Source organism: Dendrobates tinctorius, unplaced genomic scaffold, assembly GCF_039654945.1.
Source record: "Dendrobates tinctorius isolate UK_male_01 unplaced genomic scaffold, ASM3965494v1 ptg000163l, whole genome shotgun sequence".
NCBI classification, from domain to species: Eukaryota; Metazoa; Chordata; class Amphibia; order Anura; family Dendrobatidae; genus Dendrobates; species Dendrobates tinctorius.
This window is the reverse complement of record NW_027361830.1, coordinates 7,847,203-7,871,933: the sequence shown is the minus strand read 5'-3', so window position 1 is coordinate 7,871,933 and position 24,731 is coordinate 7,847,203. Positions and strand designations below refer to the sequence as shown.

The 24,731-nt window shown below is 43.3% G+C and overlaps 1 protein-coding gene across 1 annotated transcript in view; it reads left to right on the top strand.

The window, feature by feature from the left end:
- LOC141052867 (cytochrome c oxidase subunit 4 isoform 1, mitochondrial-like) overlaps positions 1 to 24,731 on the top strand; it is a 162,629-nt gene that overhangs the window by 67,760 nt on the left and 70,138 nt on the right. Inside the window, exons 2-4 of the mRNA XM_073550180.1 lie at positions 13,408 to 13,495; positions 17,584 to 17,748; positions 20,563 to 20,697. Of these exons, the coding sequence (XP_073406281.1) occupies positions 13,408 to 13,495; positions 17,584 to 17,748; positions 20,563 to 20,697 (388 nt within the window). The remainder of the gene's footprint in view (positions 1 to 13,407; positions 13,496 to 17,583; positions 17,749 to 20,562; positions 20,698 to 24,731) is intronic.

Below are 24,731 nucleotides of genomic sequence, written 5' to 3'. Positions count from 1 at the left end.
CAAAACTGAAATAGACAAAGCCAGATCAAATGTAAACAGAATAGCAAATGAACACTTAGCTGAACATGCAGGGACTGAGCTGGAAACTAAGACCTCAGGAGGCAGGAAGAAAATCACCAGCAGGGATAGAGGGAGTCGGCTGTCTTAAATCCCAGTCTGGAACCCCAGATCTCCAATCGTCGTCCTCATTATCATGTGGCAAGCCTCTGTTAATCAGATCAGCTCCATTACCTCCAGTAGCCACCAGAGGGAGCCAAGAAAGAGAACTCGCAACCCCTCTGTCAATTTGACCAGCTCCACTACCTTCAGTAGTAACCAGAGGGAGGCCAGAAAGCGAATTCACAACAGTACCCCCCCTTGAGGAGGGGTCACCGAACCCTCATCCACACCAACAGGCTGATCAGGATGGGCCCGGTGAAAAGCACGAACCAATCTATCGGCATGAATGTCAGAAGCAGAGACCCAAGAATTATCCTCCTGGCCATAACCCTTCCATTTGACCAAGTACTGGAGTCTCCGTCTAGCCAAACGAGAATCCAATATTTTCTCTACCTCATAGTCCACATTGTCTTTAACCAATACAAGGTCAGGAGGCGCCGCCATAGGAACTACTGGCTCCACAAACCTCTTCAACGGAGATTTATGAAACACGTTATGGATCTTAAACGTAACTGGAAGAGCCAATCGAAAAGAAACAGGATTAAGGATCTCCAAAATCTTATAAGGTCCAATGAATCTTGGCTTGAATTTTGGAGACGCAACCTTCATAGGAATGTTCTTTGACGACAACGAAACCATATCACCCACTTTAAACTGGGGACCAATGGTCTTATGCCGGTTGGAAAACTGTTGGACCTTTTCCTGAGAGAGGGACAACTTATCCACCACTTGGTCCCAAATCTGCATTCTCTCTACCACAGTGTCCACACTTGGGCAGGTCGAAGATTCCACCTGCCCTGAAGAAAATCGAGGATGAAACCCAAAGTTACAGAAAAAGGGCAACATCAAAGTGGCAGAACTAGCTCTATTGTTTAGCGCGAATTCGGCCAAAGGCAAAAATGAGACCCAGTCATCCTGATCAGCAGATATAAAGCATCTCAAATAGAACTCCAAAGTCTGGTTTGTTCTCTCAGTCTGCCCAGTGGTCTGAGGATGAAATGCAGAGGAAAAAGATAACTGAATTCCCAGTTTGGAACAAAAAGCTCTCCAAAATCTGGAAACAAACTGGACTCCTCTGTCCGACACAATGTTCTCAGGAATCCCATGCAACCGAACCACCTGTTGTAGAAACAAGGGCACCAACTCAGAAGAGCAACTTTGGGAGCGGTACAAGATGGATCATCTTAGAAAATCTATCGCAAATCACCCAGATAACAGTCATTCTCTAAGAGACAGGAAGATCGGAAATAAAATCCATTGAGATATGGGTCCATGGCCTCCTGGGCACCGGCAGGGGCATCAACAACTCACTAGAACGAGAACAGGGTTTGGACCGAGAACAAGTCCCACAGGACTGCACAAGATTCCTGACATCACCAGATAAGGCAGGCCACCAAAAAGACCGACTCACCAAATCTCTGGTACCAAAAATACCTGGATGACCAGCCAACGCGGAGCAATGAATTTCAGACATTACTCTCTTCTTCCACTGGTCAGGGACATACCATTTTCTCATAGGGTAACGTTCTGGTTTGTCCTCCTGAAATTCCTCCAGGGCACGTCTCAAATTGGGTGAGATGGCAGAAAGAACTATACCCTCATTTAGAATGGTAGTAGGCTCGGTCTCAATAAGAGAATCCACAAAGAAACTCCTAGAAAGGGTGTCCGCCTTAACATTCTTGGTGCCCGGAAGAAAAGAGACCACAAAATTTAAACATGTGAAAAACAAGGCCCACCTAGCCTGTCTAGGATTCAAGCATTTGGCTGATTCAAGATAAATCAAATTCTTGTGGTCGGTGAGGACCACAACTTGATGTCTAACTCCCTCCAACCAATGTCTCCACTCTTCAAATGCAAATTTCATGGCCAACAATTCCCGATTCCCCACATCATAGTTACATTCAGATGGGGAGAATTTTCGGGAAAAGAAGGCACAGGGATTCATCTTAGAAGTCACCGGATCTTTTGGGGACAAAACGGCTCCTGCACCAATCTCAGAAGCATCTATTGTACCTCCACCTGAAATGGGAGTGAGACATCAGGTTGCCGTAGAACCGGAGCAGAAGTGAATCTCCGCTTAAGCTCCTGAAATGCCGAGACTGCCTCTGGAGACCAGTTCACCACATCAGCGCCCTTTTGGTCAGACCAGTCAGTGGTTTGACAATACCAGAAAAATTGCTTATAAATTTACGGTAGAAATTAGCAAAACCCAAAAACTTCTGGAGAGCCTTCAAAGAAGTGGGCTGAACCCGATCATATATGGCCTGTATCTTGGCCGGGTCCATTTCAATAGCAGACGGGGACAAAATGAATCCCAAAAATGAAATCCTCTGTACACCAAAGAGGCACTTCGATCCCTTAACATACAAAGAATTTTCCCTCAAAATCCGGAAAACAGTCCGTACATGTTCCACATGAGAATCCCAATCACTGGAAAAAATCAAAATATCATCCGAATAAATGATCAGAAACGTGTCCACAAAGTCCCGGAAAATATCGTTCATAAAAGATTGGAAGACAGAAGGAGCATAAGTGAGCCCAAAAGGCATCACCAGGTACTCAAAATGTCCCTCCGGAGTATTAAACGCCGTCTTCCATTCATCCCCGTGCTTGATGCAAATAAGATTATACGTCCCCCTGAGGTCAAGCTTGGTAAACCAACAGGCATTTTTATCTCTGGAAAATAAATCTGAAATCAGGGGTAACGGGTACTGATATTTAACAGTGATTTTGTTAAGGGAACAATAGTCAATACAAGGCCTTAATGAACCAGTTTTCTTTGCCACAAAAAAAACCCCAGCACCTAAAGGTGAAGAGGATGGTCTAATATGACCCTTCTTCAACGACTCCTTGATATAAGATCGCATAGCATCATGTTCAGGCACCGATCAGTTGAAAAGCCGACCCTTGGGAAATTTACACCCGGGCATTAACTCAATTGCACAGTCATAACTCCTATGAGGAGGCAAAGACACAGACTTACTCTCACTAAATACATCAGAAAAATCAGCCAAATAGTCAGGAATATCATGAGACTGGGTAGAGGTGGAGAAAACAGGAGTGTCACTAAGAACACACTGACAACCCCAACTCACCACAGACACAGATTTCCAATCCAAAACAGGATTATGAGTTTGCAACCAGGGAAAACCCAGAACAATAGTAACATGCAAATTGTGCAACACCAAAAATTTACAATTTTCTTGGTGGTCCGGGGCGACCCGCATTATCACCTGGGTCCAAAACTGGGGTTTATTCTCTGCCAAAGGAGTAGCATTAATAACCCTCAAAGGGATAGGAGTCCGCAGGTGTATCATGGGAAAACCACAAAGTTTAGCAAAGTTCAAATCCATCAGATTCAAAGCTGCTCCTGAATCTACAAAAGCCTTAGTGGAAAGTGTAGTCAAGGAGCAAATCAGGGTAATTGCCAGAAGGAACTTATGCTGTACACTGCCCACAGCAAATGTGTGAGCAAAACGTTTTTCTCATTTAGGGCAGACAGAAATAGTATGAGAGGCATCTCCACAGAAAAAACACAGCTTATTACGCCTTCTAAACTCCTGACGTTGCGCCCTAGACAAAACCCTATCACATTGCATGGGTTCAGACGTTCGCTCAAAAGGCGGCAACACCTCTCGTGTAGTTTTACATTCACGTAAACGCCGATCAACTTGAATGGCCAATGACATAGAATCGTCAAGACCAGAGGGAACAGGAAATCCCACCATAACATCTTTTACGGTTTCTGCCAAACCCTTCCGAAAGAGAGCCGCTAGGGCATCGTCATTTCATTTAGTAAGGACCGCCCACTTTTGGAATTTTTGACAATATAATTCTGCAGAACACTGACCTTGGTTCAATGCCAATAAGGTTTTCTCAGCTTGATCAAAAGCATTAGGTTCATCATAAAACAACCCCAAGGCTTGAAAAATGCATCCACATTAGCCAGAATAGGATTTTCAGGTGTCAGAGAAAAAGCCCAATCTTGGGGATCGCCGCGCAGCAAGGAGATGACAATTTTAACCTGCTGCACAGAGCTCCCCGTTGAGTTAGGCTTCAAGGCAAGAAATAGTTTACAATTATTCTTAAAATTCAAAAATTTAGACCGATCCCCAGAAAACACATCAGGAGTTGGAATTTTTGGTTCAACAGCAGATGATTGAGCGAGAAAGGCAGAAATTCCCCACACTTCAGCAGCGAGCTGCTCAACCCGATTGGACAATTGCTTAATCTCCATTAAAGAAAAAATCCTCCTATGGCCCCAGAGAAAAAGAGGAAAAAATATATTAAAAAATCTGACTCTTTTTTTTTTTTTTTTTACAATTCTTTCCTTCTTCTGAGTACCCTAGAGTCTGCGGTTTGGCTGATGATTCTGTTATGATTGGGTCACCAAGGAGGAGAGCAAGCCCAAGCTAAGCCACAGAAAACCAAAGAGGTTGGTAACTAAGCGGATTGCAGACCCCTGATCCTATCCACAAAACTAGCAGTAGCCGTGGAGCGTGTCTTCGATGATCCTAGATGCCTCGGCACAGCCGGAGAGCTAACTAAGGCTACTTTCACATTTGCGTTTTTTTGCGCTGCGCACCCTGCACAGTGCAAACGCACATAAGAAACGAATCATGCGTTTGTGTGCGTTTTTTGCGGGTTTGGGTGCGTTTTTTTAAAAAAACGCATGCTTTTTTTGAGCATACGTGCGCATTACCATGCACACATATGCGCACTCATAGACTATAATGGGTGTTTGGCTGTAAAAAAAACGCATTGCGCGTGCATGTGTTTTTTTGGGGCAAGTCGGACGCACAAAAAATGCAACAGGATGCATTTTGTGCGCCCGAGCGCACACTACAAAAAAACGCATGCGCATACAAATGCGTACAAACGCATGTGTATGCGCACCTGTGTGCACCCATGTAAAAGATAGGGGGAAAAACACATGCTTTTTTTGCGCTGAAAAACAGCACAAAAAAACGCAAGTGTGAAACCAGCCTAAGCCTAAAGCAAGAAAGGGGAAATCTCAACTGCCCCAGAGCAGACCCCAAAGGAATAGATAGCCCCCAAACATATATTGTCGGTGAGACAAGATGAAAACACAAATGCAGATAGGAAAATAGACTGAGCAAATGATGCTGCCCACACTGACTAGACAGGACAGGAAAGGAAAGACACTGTCTGCAATCACGCAAAAAACCCTACAACAAAGTCCAACACGTCTGATGCAAAAAATACTGAAGTCGCACGACTTCACCCAACTATATCAGCACTCTAGTATATTCTGAAAGCAGAGCAAAAAGAGGCCAATCTAATAAGGGACAAAAACAAACTGGCACAAGCAGTAACATATGGATGGTGATTCAGCACAGCCCCAGCCGGAGCTGGCTGACCCACACAAAACTGAAATAGACAAAACCAGTTCAAATGTAGACAGAATAGCAAATGAACACTTAGCTGAACATGCAGGGACTGAGCTGGAAACTAAGACCTCAGGAGGCAGGAAGAAAATCACCAGCAGGGATAGAGGGAGTCGGCTGTCTTAAATCCCAGTCTGAAACCCCAGATCTCCAATCGTCGTACTCATTATCATGTGGCATGCCTCTGTTAATCAGATCAGCTCCATTACCTCCAGTAACCACCAGAGGGAGCCCAGAAAGAGAACTCGCAACCCCTCTGTCAATTTGACCAGCTCCACTACTATCAGTAGTAACCAGAGGGAGGCCAGAAAGCGAATTCACAACAGGTAACAGGAGAAATTGGACCACAAAAGTTGGTGTCCAATTTATCCTGAGTATGCTGTTTGGGTACACGGTAGGGCTCAGAAGGGAAATAGTGACGTTTTGGAATGCAGACTTTGATGGAAAGGTCTGCAGGCATCATGGTGCATTTGCAGAGTGCCTGATGAGCCTAAACAGTAGAAAACCCCCACATGTGACCCAGTTTGGAAACTAGACCACCCAGGGAACTTATCTAGATGTGTGGTGAGCCCTTTGAACCACCAAGTGTTTCACTAAAGTTTATAATGTAGAGCCGTGAAAATAAAAAATCATTTTTTTCCGCAAAAATAATCTTTTCTCCCCCAAGTTTTTTTTTCCCAAGAGTAACAGGAGAAATTAGACATCAAAGTGCAATTTGTCCTGAGTACGCCAATACCCCATATGTGGGAGGAAACCACTGTTTGGGCACACGGCAGAACTCGGAAGGGAAGGAGCACTGTTTGACTTTTTCAATGCAGAATTAGCTGGAATTGAGATTGGACGCCATGTCGCATTTGGAGACCCCCTGATGTGCCTAAACAGTGGAAACCCCCCCATTCTAATTCGAACCCTAACCCCAACACACCCCTAACCCTAATTCCAACCCTAACCATAGCCCTAACCACAACCCTAACACCAACACACCCCTAACCCTAATCCCAACCATAACCCTAACCATAAAAATAACCCTAAGGCTGGGTTCACACGTAGCGGAACTCTAGCGGAAATTACCGCGAGAATTCCGGAATTCCATTCCACGGGAAAATCGCATTTTAAATTTCCGTGATTTTCCTGCAGAAAAACTAGCATTTTGCAAGCGTAATTAGCTTGCAGAATTGCTAGCGTTTTCCAAGCGATCTGTAGCATCGCCTGGAGAACTGATTGACAGGTTGGTCACACTCGTCAAACATAGTGTTTGACGAGTGTGACCAACTTTTTACTATTGAGGCCGCCTATGCGGCATCAATAGTAAAAGATAGAATGTAAAAAATAATAATAATAAAATAACAGAACATTTGCGGATGGTACCCGCTGTCCGGAGGAGAGGAGACTGTCCTCCGGGCTTTGGGTACCATATCCCTGTAAAAAATAGAATTTAAAATAAAAAGTATTGTTATTCTCACCTTCCGACGTCCCGCGCAGCCTTCCCGCCTCTCTCCACGCTCCCGTTCCCAGTAATCCTTTGCAACAATTACCGCGATGACGTCCGTTCTCGCGGGATCGCGACGTCTCACGGTCATTCGCGATGACGTCGCGCGAATGACCGCGAGACTTCGCAATCCCGCGAGAACGGACGTCATTGCTCGCAAAGGCTTACTGGGATCGGGAGCGTGGAGAGAGGCGTGAAGGCTGCGCGGGACATCGGAAGGTGAGAATAACAATACTTTTTATTTTAAATTCTATTTTTTACAGGGATATGGTACCCAAAGCCTGGAGGACAGTCTTCTCTCCTCCGGACAGTGGGTACCATCCGCAAATGTTCTGCTTACTTTTCGCATGGTGTGCACAGCCACATGCGGAAAGTAAGCAGAACAATGCATTCCTATGGGTGCTGGATTGCCGCAATTCCGCAAAATTAATGAGCATGCTGCGTTTTTTACCGCAAAGCGATTCCGCCGCGGTAAAAACCGCAGCATTAGCAAAGCATTGCGGAATCCCATAGAAATGCATGGGATGCTTATTTTTCACATTTTCGAGGCAAAATCGAGCGGAAACGCGAAAAAACCGCCACGTGTGAACTCAGCCTAACACATCTCTAGCCCTAACCCCAACCCTAACCCTAGTTTTTGCCTCAATCCTAATCCTAACTTTAGCTTCAACCCTAACACTAACTTTAGCTTAACACTAACCCTAACTTTAGCCTAGCATTAACCCTAACTTTAGCCTAACCCTAACTTTAGCCTAACACTAACCTTAAATTTAGCCTAGCCCTAACCCTAACTTTAGCTTAACAATAACCCTAACTTTAGCCTAACTCTAAACCTAACTTTAGCCTAACTCTAACCCTAACTTTAGCCTAACACTAATCCTAATTTTAGCCTAACACTAACCCTAATTTTAGCCTAGCAATATCCCTAACTTTAGCCTAACAATAACCCTAACTTTAGCCTAACCTTAACCCTAACTTTAGCCTAATCCCAACCCTAACTTTAGCCTAACACTAACCCTAACTTTAGCCTAACACTAACCCTAACTTTAGCACTAACCATAACCTGCCTTATCTTTCTTTTTTTTTGCTTTATAACAAGATCACTGACTGGCACAGCTGTTGCCAGCAGCACTTGTCACACTGTTTCTCCTCTAATCTCTCAGTGACAGAAGATCAGAGGAGAAACAGCGTTATTATGAGGCAGATCGCCCGGAAAGTCTGTTGATACAATAAACTTTCCCAGTGATTTTTCTCATTGGCTGGTGTGATGCTGATGTCATCAGGACCTGAAACAATCAAGTCTCAATGAGGTCGGGGGTCACAGGGAGCGTTGTGTGCCGGAATCACCTTGTTATAAGGTACTTGGGGGTCCCGATCAGCGCAATATTGCCGACTGTAGACCAACATCGGCGCTGCACAAAGCCCTGCTATCGACGATGTTTATCTACCGTTGGCAGTCATGAAGCGGTTAATAGAAATTTGCAGTGTTGTAAGACTGAATTTGAAAACAGCCCATAAAAGCAATCAGTTGTGTTATTTGTATGCATGTAAAACCATAATGGTCACAGGAAAATTGAATTTTCTGGCACCAGATGACACATTAGGAATCTATTACATTTTACATATACAGTGGGTACGGAATGTATTCAGACCCCTTTAAATTTTTCACTCTTTGTTTCATTGCAGCCATTTGGTAAATTCAAAAAAAGTTAATTTTTTTTTCTCATTAATGTACACTCTGCACCCTGATCTTGACTAAAAAAAACTGAATTGTAGAAATTTTTGCAAATTTATTAAAAAAGAAAAACTGAAATATCACATGGTCCTAAGTATTCAGACCCTTTGCTCAGACACTCATATTTAAGTCACATGCTGTCAATTTCCTTGTGATCCTGCTTGAGATGATTCTACTCCTTCATTGGAGTCTAGCTGTGTTTAATTAAACTGGTAGGACTTGATTTGTAAAGGCACACACCTGTCTATATAAGACCTCACAGTGCGTGTCAGACCAAATGAGAATCATGAGGTCAAAGGAACTGGCCAAGGAGCTCAGAGACAGAATTGTGGCAAGGCACAGATCTGGCCAAGGTTGCAAAAGAATTTCTGCGGTACTCAAGGTTCCTAAGGGTACTGTCACACTTAGCGATGCACCAGCGATCCCGACCAGTGATATGACGCGGTCAGGAACACTGGTGCATCGCTAAGTGGTCGCTAGTGAGCTGCCACACAGGCAGATCTCACCAGCGACATCGTAGCGGTCGGGGGTTGCTACTTACCTGTCACACTAGGCGATCCTGACGTCCTCCCGCCCGGCTCCACGCTCGTCGCTTGTCTCTCCACAGGAAGCGCCGCAGGAGGCTGACGACGAGAAACAGTCCTGGACGTTCTTGCGCGATCAGCGATAACCAGCGGGGGAGCGGGTCGTAGGTAAGTATCACACACAGCGATATCGCTAGCAATATCGCTATAACGTCACAAGTTATAGCGATATTGCTAGCGATATCACTAAGTGTGACAGTACCTTAAGAGCACAGTGGCCTCCATAATCCTTAAATGGAAGAAGTTGGGACCACCAGAAGTTTTCCTAGACCTGACCATTCAGCCAAACTGAGCAATTGTGGGAGAAGAGCCTTGGTGATAGAGGTAAAGAATTACTCCATGATCACTGTGGCTGAGCTTCAGTAATGCAGTAGGGAGATAGGAGAAAGTTCCACAAAGTCAACTATCACTGCAGCCCTTCACCAGTTGGGTCTTTATGGCAGAGTGGCCGACGGAAGCATCTCCTCAGTGCAAGACATATGAAAGCCAGCATAGAGTTTGCTAACAAACACATGAAGGACTCCCAAACTATGAGAAATTGTTAGGAACGGTGGAACGCACTAAATAAAAATAATAATAAAGTGCGTTCGCCGCTCGGGGTCCACCGTGCAGTAGGTGTTACAACCGCTGCTGAGTAATGGCAGACGAACAATATGGCGATATAATGCGCACGGGTTCAACTCCACCCGAAGTGCGCAGAGCGGGCTCTGTTCACACACAGAGGCGCCTGAACAAAAACATACAAAAGGCTGAGCCTGTTAGAGTCACAGGCCTCAGGTAAATGCACACACGGTATAAGGTCACAGGAACAGGAACTAAGACAGAGGGGCTGCATCCGTCTAGACCTACCGTGTGTGTGGCGTCGCTACTGCGAACGCCAAGAAGGCCTGCAACTGCAGCGCGGCGCAGGACACTGCTGCTGGACGACACAGCTACAAAGCAGGCGCTATGTCGGACGCTAGCGCGGTGGTGTGGTGTGCACAGTGGCCTAAGGCTTGCCACAGACTGGCGCAGACTACTGAACTAATTCCCTAACCACATGCGTAATATCAGAGGTAAGGGGTTTCATAATAAGTCAGTCACCAGAATCATATATTCATCACCATTCACACATAGCAGTATAGTCCATACTAGCGCATGGCGGAACGGCCATGCGTGCTTTTTATAGCAGCCGGGACCTTCCGGAAGCTTCCAGATCTCCGAGATGGACCAATGAGATCTGGAGCAGGACCTGAGCACATGACTCCCGATCTCCAATGGGAAACCATCTCATGAGCATGCTCAGTAGGAGGACAGAGGGACTTAGCCCCTGGAGAGATTTACTGCAAGGCAATCTCCTCTGCGGTAGATAAAGAGCAAGAGACCGCAGAATGTAAGGGTCTGGATTCCTGCAGAGCAGACGCAGGAACCTGACTCCTAACAGAAATAATATTCTCTGATCTGACTAAACAAATATATAACTTTTTGGTGATAATTCTAAGCAGTATGTGTGGAGAAAACCAGGCACTACTCATCACCTGCCCAATACAATCCCTATAGTGAAACATGGTGGTGGCAGCATCATGCTATGGGGGTGTTTTTCAGCTGCAGGGACAGGATGACTGGTTGCCATTGAAGGAAACATGAATGCGGCCAAGTACAGAGATATCCTAGATGAAAACCTCTTCCAGAGTGCTCTAGACCTCAGACTTGGCTGAAGGTTCACCTTCCAGCAAGATAATGACCCTAAGCACACAGCTAAAATAACAAAGGAGTGGCTTCAGAACAACTCTGTGACCATTCTTGACTGGCCCACCCAGAGCTCTGACCTAAACCCAATTGAGCATCTCTGGAGAGACCTGAAAATGGCTGTCCATCAACGTTCACCATCCAACCTGATGGAACTGGAGAGGATCTGCAAGGAAGAATGGCAGAGGATCCCCAAATCCAGGTGTGAAAAACTTGTTGCATCATTCCCAAGAAGACTCATGGCTGTACTAGCTCAAAAGGGTGCTTTTACGCAATACTGAGTAAAGGGTCTGAATACTTATGACCATGTGATATTCTAGTTTTTCTTTTTTAATAAATTTGCAAAAATTTCTACATTTCTGCTTTTTTTCAATCAAGATGGGGTGCAGAGTGTTCATTAATGAGAAAAAAATTAACTTTTTCGAATTAACAGAGTGAAAAATTTAAAGGGGTCTGAATACTTTCCATGCCCACTGTATTCAATAAATGCAAGTATTTCTCCTAATATTCAAGACTAATACAGAAACATCTACTTTATACCTAAGCGCTACCCATTGGTGATCAGGCCGATGGAAACAATGTGCTACATTGCTTCTGAAACTCCTGAGATTATTTCGTTGTGACCAGTGGTCACAGAGTGTTGATCGCAAAGGTGAATCTCTGGTAAGCTTACCTACATGATTTTTCTTTTTTTTTTTTTTGAGCACAACGTACCTAAAAATCATGGGCAGTCAACACTTTTTAAGAACATATCGAAAAAGCCTAATGTTTATAGCCCATAATATTGATATGAGCACATTACAAGCATTTATTGTAAATTAAAAAATGATGATAATTCCAGTAATCCTTTTCTGTACAAGTTTCCCCATGTAAAGCATAGGCTCGGGAAACTACATGGTAATGCAGACGCTCTGTCAAGGGTCCACTGTTTGATGGCGGAAAGTGACAAGCCCTCTGCTTTGGGCAGAGGGGGGTATGTAGATGGTCTCCAGGTCTTCAAAGATACATACAGTCATGGCCGAAAGTGTTGGCACCCTTGAAATTGTTCCATAAAATGAAGCATTTCTCCCAGAAAATTATTGTATTTACACATGTTTTGTTATACAGACGTTTATTTCCTTTGTATGTATTGTAACAGCGCAAAAAATTGGCAAATTGGACATTATTTCACATAAAACCCCACTAATGGGCCGGACAAAATTGTTTGCACTCTCAAATTAATATTTGGTTACACACCCGTTGGAAAAATATATGCAATCTTCCTATAACCATCAACAAGCTTCTTACACTTAACTGGAATTTTGGACCACTCTTCTATTGCAAACTGCTCCAGGTCTCTCCAATTTAAAAGGTGCCTCCCAGCAGCAATTTTAAGGGTGCCTCGCCTTCATTCAGTGTGTCTATGAAAATCGGACCCCACTCAGATGCAATCAAAGTATGGTCTGATGTTTTCCACAGACCCATAGACTTTAATAGCCGAGTGTGATCCGATTCTGTGAGGCAAATCATTCATGCTACGATTTTAATTTTATTTTTCTTTGGACCACCATTGTTTTGATGGATCGAACTCGGACTGAAATTACAGTCACTAGCTCAAGTCCTAATGGAAAGTGGCATGCTCTTAGGACTTGAAATGTCAGTGCCGTGACAGTAAAAGGGGTTTGGATGCTTCACCACCTTTATTGTTTACCTTACGTTCTGTAATGGCTGTGCACAGTACTGCAGCTCACTCCTGTTGAAGACATAGGGCCGATTGGTTCTTGCATTATTATTGTGCCTATACTCCTTCCTGTTATCCTCTTCCATCCCTCAGTTGACCTTGATGGACATGTGTATTTTTTTCCTTCTGAACTAACTATGAACATGAAAAAGACTGAATAGAAATGCCAGGCACAGCTATTACCAATTGTATGAAGTTGTACCTGATTAACAATGAAGAGAGAATAAAGTACGCCCTAATGATTGCTGGGGGTGCCTGGAGTCAGAGTGTTAGATTTTGCTGATAAAGGGTTTTCAATCTGATGCAAACTGATATTAACATAAATTTCCCAACCTTTGCCAGCTACTGATAATTGTAGACTCTTGGCTGGTAATTTGCAGCCCCTGGTTTACCTGGGCTGGATTAGCATAGAGCACGTTTATCAAGATCTCCTTTACCTCCCAAGCCCACTGGGGCCAACAGTAATTTTGACTATTGGTCTGAAAATCTTCCAAGTACTAAAGGTCACTACATTTCTTCTTGGATAGATTTCATTTTGAAATACTTTGCTAAGCAGCATTCCATTGTGTTCTTATCCTTAATAGATGTTAACAACTGTTGCACGTGCCCTCCGTGGATCAAAAGTCATTACATGGCGGAGTATCTCCACCAGCAGTTACTTGTCTGCACATGGTGAGTACAGCTATCCTTTTTTGTATCATTTTTCAATGGCTGGATTACTTTCATTCATAATTTTGATGTCCAAAATAAGATCTGGATTGGTGTCTGGTGTATCTTTACTGCCGACTTTCAAGTTATGAATGACACTGCTCTACGGAAAATATTTAGTCTCACATCAAAAGTACTAGGATTTACTGTTTAAATGCTGAGGTTACCATAAACTAATTTTTTCATAAGTCTCTAATGAATATTGTATTAATGCAAGACCAATGCCTTGAATATTAATTAGAGTTAGTGATGAAAGAAAACAAGTTTTTTACATTGGTTTTAATTATTTTAACAGTTATTATGTCCTTTAATTTCTCTTAAATGATTCTGTGCGCCAAAGGTTGATTGTGTTAAAGGGGTTTTCCCATGAACAAAAGTTCATTTTAATCAATACATCTTGGCGACTCGACTGTGGGCTGCTTTTAGGCTGGGGGCAATATTCATGGCCCCTTACCAGCCTGAGAATATCATCCCCCAGCTGTCTGCTTTAGCTTGCCTAATTGTCAAAAATGTGGGGACCCCATGCATTTTTTATTATTTATTTATCTAAATAATTTTAAAAAACTTAGCGGGGACCCCTCTATTCTTGATAAACAGCCTTGCTAACACTGACAGCTGAGGGTTGCAGCCTACAGCTGTTAGTTTTGCCTGGCTGGTTATCAAAAATACAGGGGAACCCAAGCTGTTTTTTTCCGAACTATTTGTTTGGAACGCAGGCATCGGCTGATGTATACTCCCATCAGCCGCCACCTGCTATCGCTGCTATTAGCACCATCAGGAGTAGGATGATGGGAGTAGTAGTCCCATCATCCAACACTCGTGACCGGAGGTAAACTTTTTACCTCCGATCACAGCTGACAGTGTGGAAACCGTGGCTCTCAGACCGGCGGTAATGATTTTTGCCATGATGTCATGCACATGACAGCACGAGACACACCCGGTGTTCTAGGTGCTGAACCAAAACAGTGACTGGTGAAGTCCATGCTTGGGGTCCGTGCCCGAACAGTAGGTGTTTGGTATGGATCCCAAACTTTACTGTTCAGGCTCACCCATCTCTAATACCAAGTTGAAATATATTCTGATACCTATTACTATACATTAATAAATGTACTAATCTACATTCAGTGAGTTTTTTTGTAGTAATTCTTGGCATATTTATCTATTTATTTTTTCTATACGATAACAGCAAGACGTGGGCTAATTATTGTTATTTATATCTGTACCTTCTGTGATCCCTACCTGTGTTTGACGTTCTCTATTTTTAATTCCTTTTTAATGTAATTGTATTTTTATCAATTTTGGATATAATAAATAATTTGCTATTTGGGTTGTGTTACTCCGATTTTGTGTAGGTTTAATACCCATATGTGTATGTATTACTAAAACAAACATTTGAAGTTCACTGGTTATGTTTAAAGCACTTCCTGAGTCACTGCCTCCTTATCTCTCAGCTTAGTGCCACCTTCTTCTGCTTGACTAAGGCCCCCGTCACACATAGTGACGCACCAGCGATCCCGACAACGATATGACCTTGTCAGGATCGCTGGTGTGTCGCTACATGATCACTGGTGAGCTGCCAAACAGGCAGATCTCACCAGCGATGAGGACCAGCGACAATGCAGGTAACAAGCGAGGGCGTCGCTTAGTTGCCCGCTGTGTACATTAGATACCAGCGCGCTGGTGCAGGGAGCTGGTAACCAAGGTAAACAGTGGGTTTCTAAGTGCCGCGCAGCACTTAGAAACCCGCTGTTTACCTTGGTTACCAGCTCCCTGCACCAGCGTGCTGGTATCTAAGGTAGACAGCGGGTTTCTAAGCACCGCGCGATGCTTAGAAACCTGCGGTTTACCTTGGATACCAGCTCGCTGATCGCTGGTCTCCCGCCTGCCACACGCAGCAATGCGTGCTGGCCAGCGGGAGACCAACGATCAAAAAAATGTCCAGGGCTTTCCAGAACGATCAGCGATAACCGGCGTGGGGGCCGGTCGCTGATACCTGTCACACACAGCAATATCGCTGGTGAGATCGCTGTTGCGTCACAAAACTTGTGACTCTGCAGCGATCTCGCTAGCGATCTCGCTAGCGATTTCGCTGTGTGTGACGGGGGCTTAACCGTTCACTGATTGTGTTGCCAAACTAGTGAGCTGTCAGTCAAACAAAAGTAGGTGTCCCTAGCCAGGGAATAGAACCTCGTGAGTTCTTTGACCACACCCAGAACACTTTATTTGCATATGGAGCAAAACATTGTTTTTTCAGTAATAGAGGATTGCTTGAGTAAAGTTACGTATTGACTTATATTGATTTATTTTTCAATTACCTATAAGTCCATGTAGCCAGTTTGGGAGAGGTGGTTGGATCGCGCTGACAGATTCCCATTTAAAAAACTTAATATGCATATTGTCCCCAAAAGATGATCTCAAACACCACTTAAAGATGTTTTGCTCTTCACTGATATAGATAACCTATCAGATGTATACGATTCAATATAAAATCCCACCGCACTTAGCAAATGCTAACAGCTTTGGCAACAGGCTAATAAAAACAATGGAGCATCACCATCTGTCACAATGTATTGTGGCTGCTCTTGGATACTGCAGAATAGCTCCTATTAAATTGAATGGAGTCCATCAGCATCGTCCAACGAAACACTTCTCGTGGGAAAGCTATCTTTTAATTGGAGGAGGCGGATGGCCAGATCTGATCGGTCACATGCTCCTTCTCTGGTAGCCATTTTGTAGACAGAAGAGTTGTTGAGGGTGTGAAGAAAACAGCACTAGCAATGCAGGAGGAGAAACTGCAATATTATATATAAAAGGGGCAATAAAATATTGTTCCTAACACATTCCCTAAAATAAAGATAATGGGCAACCATGTAAAAAAATACAAGTTTTCAACTTTCGTCCCATTTCGAAATGTTGCCGAATAAAATGTAAATCTTAAGTGCATGTCTAAGCGCGTGCCCATATAGTTCATATTACAATTTAGATTAACGTCCCCTACCACAAAGCAACACGGTCTCTAAACTATAACAGCCGACAAGCATTTGCCTGAGCTTTGCATTTCTGACACAGAATCCACAGTAGACATTCCTAATGTCCATGTGTGAACGCACCCCTAAACATTCATTACCTTTACCCACTCAGTTTTCATATATTTCTCAAAGTGTTGTACAATTTCATATTTTCTGGCAATATTTGCCATTGATCTTGAGCTTTGACCCTGTATAAAGCTGTCTACTACTATTTACAATGGATTGTAATGTTTACTACCTGTAAAGAACGAAAAGAATGATAACCTCAAGGTTTCAAATAAAAGTCATCTTTAGTGGCTCACAGATTACAAAGGTCAATTATACAAAGAAGGACTCTAACATAGTGGAAGATTTTATGATCTTGTATCAGGGGATATTCTAAAATTTATTAACCCTGAGAACATCTTCAGGGTCGGCTTAACCATTAAAGTTATCAAAAAATCCTCTTGGAGATGTCAGATTACCATTTTATTGGATTTTGAAAATATAAAATGGAAGGTTCAGCTAAAAGCTTAATTTCCCTCTGTAATTATTAATTTTAAATCATTCATAGTAAATCTGCTACTACATATGTTTAATGAATACAGTGAAGTGAGCTCAAAGCTACCCAACCTGTCATTGTGGGGGATATGTTCTAGATGTTTTGCTTGCGTAAAATTCACAGTTTTACACACAACAAATTTTTAATCCACTGACAATTGGTCAGTGGATTGAAAAGTGATTGTCAAGGATCTGGTTAACATTTTGATAATCGGGAACCTTGCTATCAGTGTGGCATACTACTGTTGCCCAGCAGGAGATGCCACTAGGTCTATGTGCTATGCAATCGTTCCTTGTGTAAATGGACTTGCTGCTATGAGCAGTATTTACTTTTACAATGTACCATTGATAACGATTTTCACAGCCGAGATTGAATGGAACCCCTTTGAAAAGCTTATGGTTTCCAAAATTACCTTTAGATATGGTAAATAAGTCAACATTGAAATTGTATCCAGCCCTAAAATTGTATTTTTCCTTTCACAGATGTTGACAAAGTGCCATTCTACACCAAAACAAGTTACTATGATTCCCGTGCATTACCTCTGCCTGACGTACCCTTTGTATCTGAGCTGAACCCACAGCAAAAATCACTAAAGGAAAAGGAAGCAGGACCCTGGACTAAGCTAACGCCAGAAGAAAAGGTGGCATGTATGTTATAGCCTAATATTCAGCAGCATATGAAAGTTTAAAGTGGACCAAATGGTTATGATAACAACATAAAAAGGCCAGTAGATGAAATTAGCCTTTCCTCAAATATACATCACTAGGGGAGCAGGTTTTACTTTCACATTGCCAGGGCGCGTAAAATCTGGTAATTCTTTTCTTTGGGATGTATTAACCGTGAGGCAGGAGAGCTGATTTTATACATTATCTTAATGGTAATAATATAATATAATCTGGGGCACTCACAATCTGCCAATCGAAATGCTTTTATTATTCATAAACAGTAGGTTCAATGGAAGAAGAATATTCTGTTGTCTATGAATAATACAATAATTTGAATTAGCCGCTAGTGAACGCCTTGAATTATATTGTCTTAAAGGAAAAAAAAATTACCTGCAGATATAGTGATAGTCGGGGCTCAAATAATGGTAAAATTGGGCCAGGCAGGCTTACTGGACGCAAGGCTACAAGTAGAAAATGAAGTTACAGTCTCCCTACAGTCATCAAACAGATAGGTGGCACACCCTGCAAAATTAGTATTGCCTGAATTGGGTGGGTGCTAGAATGCGGCATGAGAAAAGAATTGCAGAATCTTTATTTTATATAGCGCCATTAATTCCACCGCACTTTACAGACATTATTGGCACTGTCCCCGATGGAGCTCACAATCTAAGTTCTCTATCAGTATGTCTTTAGAAAGAACGGATCACGCATACCTATACAAATCTACGGGTGTGTGTGGATCACCCCCAGGGCTGTGGGGCTACTCGGTACCTGGCCGGTGTCTTAAAGGGATGTGTCACGGTGGTGGTGACCCGGTCTTTGATCCTGGGCGTCCAATGTAAAATAGGTGGAGTGAAGCTGAATAAAGTTTATAGGTAGATAGTTTGTGACGCCACCTGTGGTACTGGGCAATGAAGGTGTTAAGCCGACGCTGCGGTGCATATCCTCTGGGACAGATGGTGTGATGCAGCAAAGATGGAATAGCTCTCCACAGGCAGAGCTGTAGACCCAGGGCAGTAGTAATAGGTGTTGAGGTAGATGGTGTAGTGTTAGGCACAGAGATGTAGCAGTGCTGAGTAGGTTGGTGCAGGAAGGAGGCAATGACACAGCTGAGTGCAGTTCCAATTCTCTTACTCACGTTTCTGACACAGGTCCCCGCTTCAGTGCCGCAGCCTACAGGTCAGGAACTCAGCCAACTCCCAGGCAGATGGAATACACCCTTCCATCACTCCCTTTTGTGTGTTTTTTCAGAATGTCTCCTTTCTAGCGCTAATCTGAAATACTTGTAGTTCTGAATTACACTCAAGTTCCTCCTTCTTGATGTTACTTATAACTCCACTCGTATGACAGGCAGCTGTAGCCTGATGCGGGGACACCATACGATCATATCCCAGCTCACACACCTTGCTGCTGTGTATTCGAGTCTTAGGTGGGAATAAAGTGGTCACAACTTCTATTCCTCCGGTTTCTTCAGCAGGATCATTAGTATCACACACAGCCTCGGATACCGGCGCCCAGCCTTGGCGCATTGAACTTAGGAAAGGGCTCTGCACTAGCCCTAATCCCCAGTCTCTCACCTCCTCACGTTCCGTTCTTATCTATCTTCCTTCTGAACAACTGATCCTTCCTTCTTTCTCTTTCCTTGCCAGCAGCTCCAGCTCACAGAAGGCTGCTGCAACACGTCCTTTCCCTTCCTCCCCCAGAGGGGAACTGTCTTCCTCCCCCTCTTTGGGGATTCTGACTGCAGAGAGGTCCTCTCTCCGATTACCCCTGCGGGGAACTGCTCTGGCTTCCTGTCAGCTTTCCCCTCTAGTGTTTCTAAGCTCCACCCACCACCCTTCATGAACCAAAGCAGCTGCCATAAAGGGTGCTCTGCTGTTCTAAGGTGTCTGTGCTGGATGTAGGTGCTGGAGTCTGGTCAGGTGTTACCACCTTACCTGAGGAGTGGGATACTACACCTCAGGAGGAGGTGCAGTACCTCTGTGGCGACTGAACCCTCAGGGCGCCACATGTGCAAAACATCGGACTGCACTTAGGAGTGCAGTTCGATTACCTCGGACACAAAACGGAGACGATGGAGAAATTAAGTTCTCCCTCTTCTCCACACCTGTGATACCATTCTCTCATGCGAGAAAATCATATCACACTAAGGTGACACTAGGATCAAACTCTGACAGAGTTTGATCAGAGTGTCATTAGCATAATCGGCCCAATTCTCTCAGAGAATCAACAGCCACGTGACCCCAACCTAATAGGTACTTTTTTTGCATAATGAACACCGTAAAGAAAAACTAAAAAAAAAAATGTAATTTTTACCCATTTCACCACGCTGAGAATGTTTTCCTGTTTTAGGCTACGTTCCCAAGATGAGATTTTGGTGAGTTTTTAGAAAAAATTTAAAAAACCTATTTTACTTAATGGATGCAGAAATGGTGCAGAAAATGCGCAACATCAAAAACTCAACAAAAGCTCATCGTGGGAACGTAGCCTTACAATACATTGTATGTTGAATTAAATGGTGTTATTCAGAACAACAGTTATCTCTAAATAAGGAGAGAAAAAAATCTTAAACAAAAGGGCAAACTTGAAAATTGTCACTGCAGGAAATACAAGTGTTAATAAATTTGGGCCTGTATGTCCAGTTTTTTGCTTGGACTAATGTATGATCTTGACTTTTTTCATGCACTCATTATATCTTTACTGTTTTATCCATTTTTAATTCATCTATTAAAACCATTTATATCTACATGGAATAAGGACCTCAATTATTAATGGTTGTGAATCTCTCCTATGCAGTGTATCGGATCAGCTTCAACCAGTCCTTCACAGAGATAAAGAAGGGAAAACCATCAGAGTGGAAAACTGTTTTGGGGGGTGTACTTTACTTTCTGGCATTTAGCGGATTATACCTCTGGTGGCATCGTGTATATGGTTAGTATGATTTACAAAACTTTTGTAACCAGACTTTAAGCTAAGTGTAGACTGTAAACTAAGTGCTTCCGATAAATGAAATTATTTTTTATACATTGGTAGATTGAAGTAATATGCTCCTTGATGATGCTGTTTGAACGAACAACATAGGTGTTTCAGCAGTACACTTAAATTTGTATATATATATGTGCTTGGTAAGGGGAGAGCTTTCAGACTGGTAACCAAATAAAAAAGTAAATTCATAAATGATATTCACCATTCCTACGGACACAAATAGAGAAGCATTTATTACAAAGTCGGATTGCTGGATATGGTTTATAAATTGAACTCGTGTCTCATTTCCGCACATCACTCCCCTATTTCCAGTAGTCCAGTAGACAATGTGTAGGCGCGGTGGAGCTGATGTTCTGCTCCCTGACACTCTAAGGAGTTATATGTACTTTATATTCATGCATATTGTCAAGGGTAACAACTACTGGGGCTGCATTCTAGCCAGGGCAAAGTTAACTGTAATGGTCAGGCCAGATTGGGGAGGGGGAACTGAGAGTTAGTGCCAAGTTCAGGGAGTGACAATTCAGGGCAGGACAGTAGTGTGAAGTGACATCACAAGTCTCAGACATTGGTCTGCTAGGGACAACGTGAGCCTAATATTTGAGGTAGTGAATTGCTAACAATACCCTTCCATGTGATTCTGTGTGTCAGCCTGGGGAATCTCGAGATGGATGTTGGGGCCCTTGGGCGTACTCAGCCTGTGAAGCTACAGGGAAAGCTGGACTCAGACTCTATGAGGCGGGAGCTGTTGCAATCCAGGTGCACTGTTAAGGCCCCATCACACACAGCAATCTCGCTAGCGAGATCGCTGATTTTGTGACGCCACAGCGATCTCACCAGCGAGATCGCTGTGTGTGACGGGGATCAGCGACCGGCCCCCCACTGGGTATCGCTGATTGTGCACTATCGTGCACAGCTGTTTTTTGATCATTGCTCTCCCGCTGGCCAGCGCGCATCGCTGCGTGTGGCAGCGGGAATCAACGATCAGTGAGGCTCCCAGCGCTCTAAGCAGGCGCTGGGAGCTGGTCTCTAAGGTAAATATCGGGTTACTAAGCGGCACGCGTTACTTAGTTACCCGATGTGTACCTTAGAAACCTGCCTGCTGGCAGCTCCTGGCACGAGCACGCAGGTTTCTAAGGTACACATCGGGTAACTAAGTGAAGCGCGCCGCTTGGTAACCCGATATTTACCTTAGAGACCAGCGTCCTCGCTGGTGCTGATCGCTGGTGAAGCTGTCTGTTTGGCAGCTCACCAGCGATCATGTAGCGATGCACCAGTCATCCTGACAAGGTCGTGTCATTGTCGGGATCGCTGGTGCATCGTTTAGTGTAATGAGGCCTTTAGTGGTGGAGAATACTTCCTAGTACTAATGAAGAAAACAAGAGGGACACTCTACCTATACCGAGAACCAGGGCTGAAGTTGCTTCCGGGTACCTATGGGAAAGATGACAACCTGTAGGCCTTATCCTATATGCCTGCTTGTAAATACTGCCAACTGTCCAGTAAACATTTGATTGTTTTTACAAAACCTGCATGGATTCCAAGATGACGGCGACAGTAAAAAGAAGAAGAACCACATATCATGGGTGGTGTCTGAGAGTGCGAAAATGTGTCCAAACACGACACAGTGCGAGGCTTGGCCCATCAAGTGGAAGTTGGCAATGGAAGGAGGCAAGGCTGAAGGTGGAGCACCAAGAGTTAAGTATGACACGTCAGAAGTTTGGTATAGAAAGAAGTGGAGCGGGACACGCAGGACGTGCGTCATCAGGAAGAGTCCGGTGCCATTTTCCCTGCCCAGGAGGAGTGAGGAGAGTAGAAGTGAGCCTCCAATGAGAATGGCGCATAGCAAATGGGACAGCCCATGGGTGTCAGCGAGGAGAAGAAACCGGAAATCATCAACCCTGTGGCCGCAGCAGGAAGTCACCAGGTGACTGGCGTGGCTCAGGGACCAGGGCCCTCACCAACAATGATCATTGCTGCCAAGGCGTCAGAAGAAGAAAACCTGGAACCAATGGAGGCCTGCAGGACCGAAGTTAGTGTGATGCACCCCACACACAGCATTACACCAGGACGAGACATATGTTGTCTGTAGAGTACCAGAGTGAGTGGGAGCAGCAACTCACCCACGACTACCTTGCTTGGGCGCTTTACAAATAAATGGAGCAAAGACAAACATGCGCACTACTGATCCTTACAAGACAGGGCCATTCTCGAAATCCAGAGCCCTGTTGTGGAGAACACTAGGGATCACAATGTATATGGGAATAACTTTTTTAATTTTGGCACAATCCCTTTAAGCGAGTGAGTGATTTTTGCTTGCCTTTCGAATTAATTTTTGCTTGTGATCCACTTGTAAAGTGAACCTGTCACCTACAGAACCACTGTTGTCCTGCAGATATTGTAGTAATCTCAAAGTCGCTAGCATTTAAATCACATGCCTGTTTGTTTTACTGGAAGTGCAGCTACAAGGAAAAATTTAGTTATATTCTCCCTGTAGTCGTTCTCTTCTACCAGTCATCGGTGAGGTGGAGAAAGATGTTACAGTTACGACTCATTACATAGTGAGCATACAATCATAATTTCCTCTTCTTCTTGACTTATGGCCAGCTCTGCAGCAAATGATTGCAGAGAAGGCTTTCAGTAAACATACAGGTGGAGCTATTACAGCATGCTTATGTATTACAGCACACTCAATGTATATTAAGTGCTGACTATTAAAGTCCACTGTATCACCTCAATAAACTGCATTTTTTTTTAAATGACCGGTTCCCATCGGTGGAGAAGTCCTAGACTCCTGAAACAGTTCATAGAGGGAGGCAATTGAAAATTTAATTAGTTGCTTTCTTCTAAATAAGAAATAAGCCTAAAAGGTAAAATTGCTATAAATCAGAAAGGATATTAATATAAGTAACTAGAATTTGTCTTGAAATTTTTGAGATTTTTTGGTTCCCTTCAAGTTTTTCCTTCTAATTTACTATCCAAGGCAAGACAAAGTCAGGCTACTATAAAGGTAGAGTTGTGTATAAAAGTAAAGTTGGTTATAAACTGCTTAAAATGAATTTGTTCCAACTTTCGCATTATGTCACCCTCATCCAGTTCCATCATCGAAATTTACTCCATAAAGGTAGCATAATCTATGATGGGAATGTATGCCATCCTCTGGCTGGAATCCAGCACTTCCTTCATTGAGACTGGTGTACAAAACTTCTTTTTCTGCCATTTTATGAGCAGGTCCGCTCCAAAAAAGGCCAGGAATAGCACTAACAAAACGATCAAAAGAGCAATCCTGTTAAATTGTTTGAATGACTGAACATATGAACAGCAAGTCATTTTTCCAAAGAGGCCAAGAGTTTAAAAGAAGTAACATGTACATTCTCATGGTTTTTTTCTGTTAGAGAGACACTCAATACTTGACACCCAACATATTTTTTTTTAAGTTTTGCTAGTGTGCTTTCTTCATTGTTTAATAAAGTTAAAATAAAAAAGGCCACAAGACGCAAATAAGAAGATGCTCAAAAATGCTGAAAAGGCGTAAAAAAAAATTACACATGATAATGACACAAAAAAGGTCATTAGGAAATTACCAAGAAAGCATAACCCCCCATCCCCCCCAAAAGAACAGATGCTTCAAGTTTTCAAAACTCCAGAGAAAAAGTGTGATTACTGAAGTGTCTGTTGTTTAAAAAAGACATTTCTGAAAACCAGAAAAAGATTTGGTGTGAACATACCCTAATGCTATGTTCACACTGAGAATTTATCAACAGTTGAAAAACCGCATGTTTTCAGGAAACTTTACTTTTTTAGAGAGATTTTGGTGTTTTTCTTTTGGTGAAGCTGTTTTGAACAGTTTTTGAAAAGTATTGGAAGAGGATTTATTGCAGATTTTGATTGCCGACCTGACACTGTCTGTAGGTTACTGTGAGCAATACTGCTGATAGGTTCTCTTTAAAAAGAACATTGCCGTGCAAATGTTCAGTCTTTTG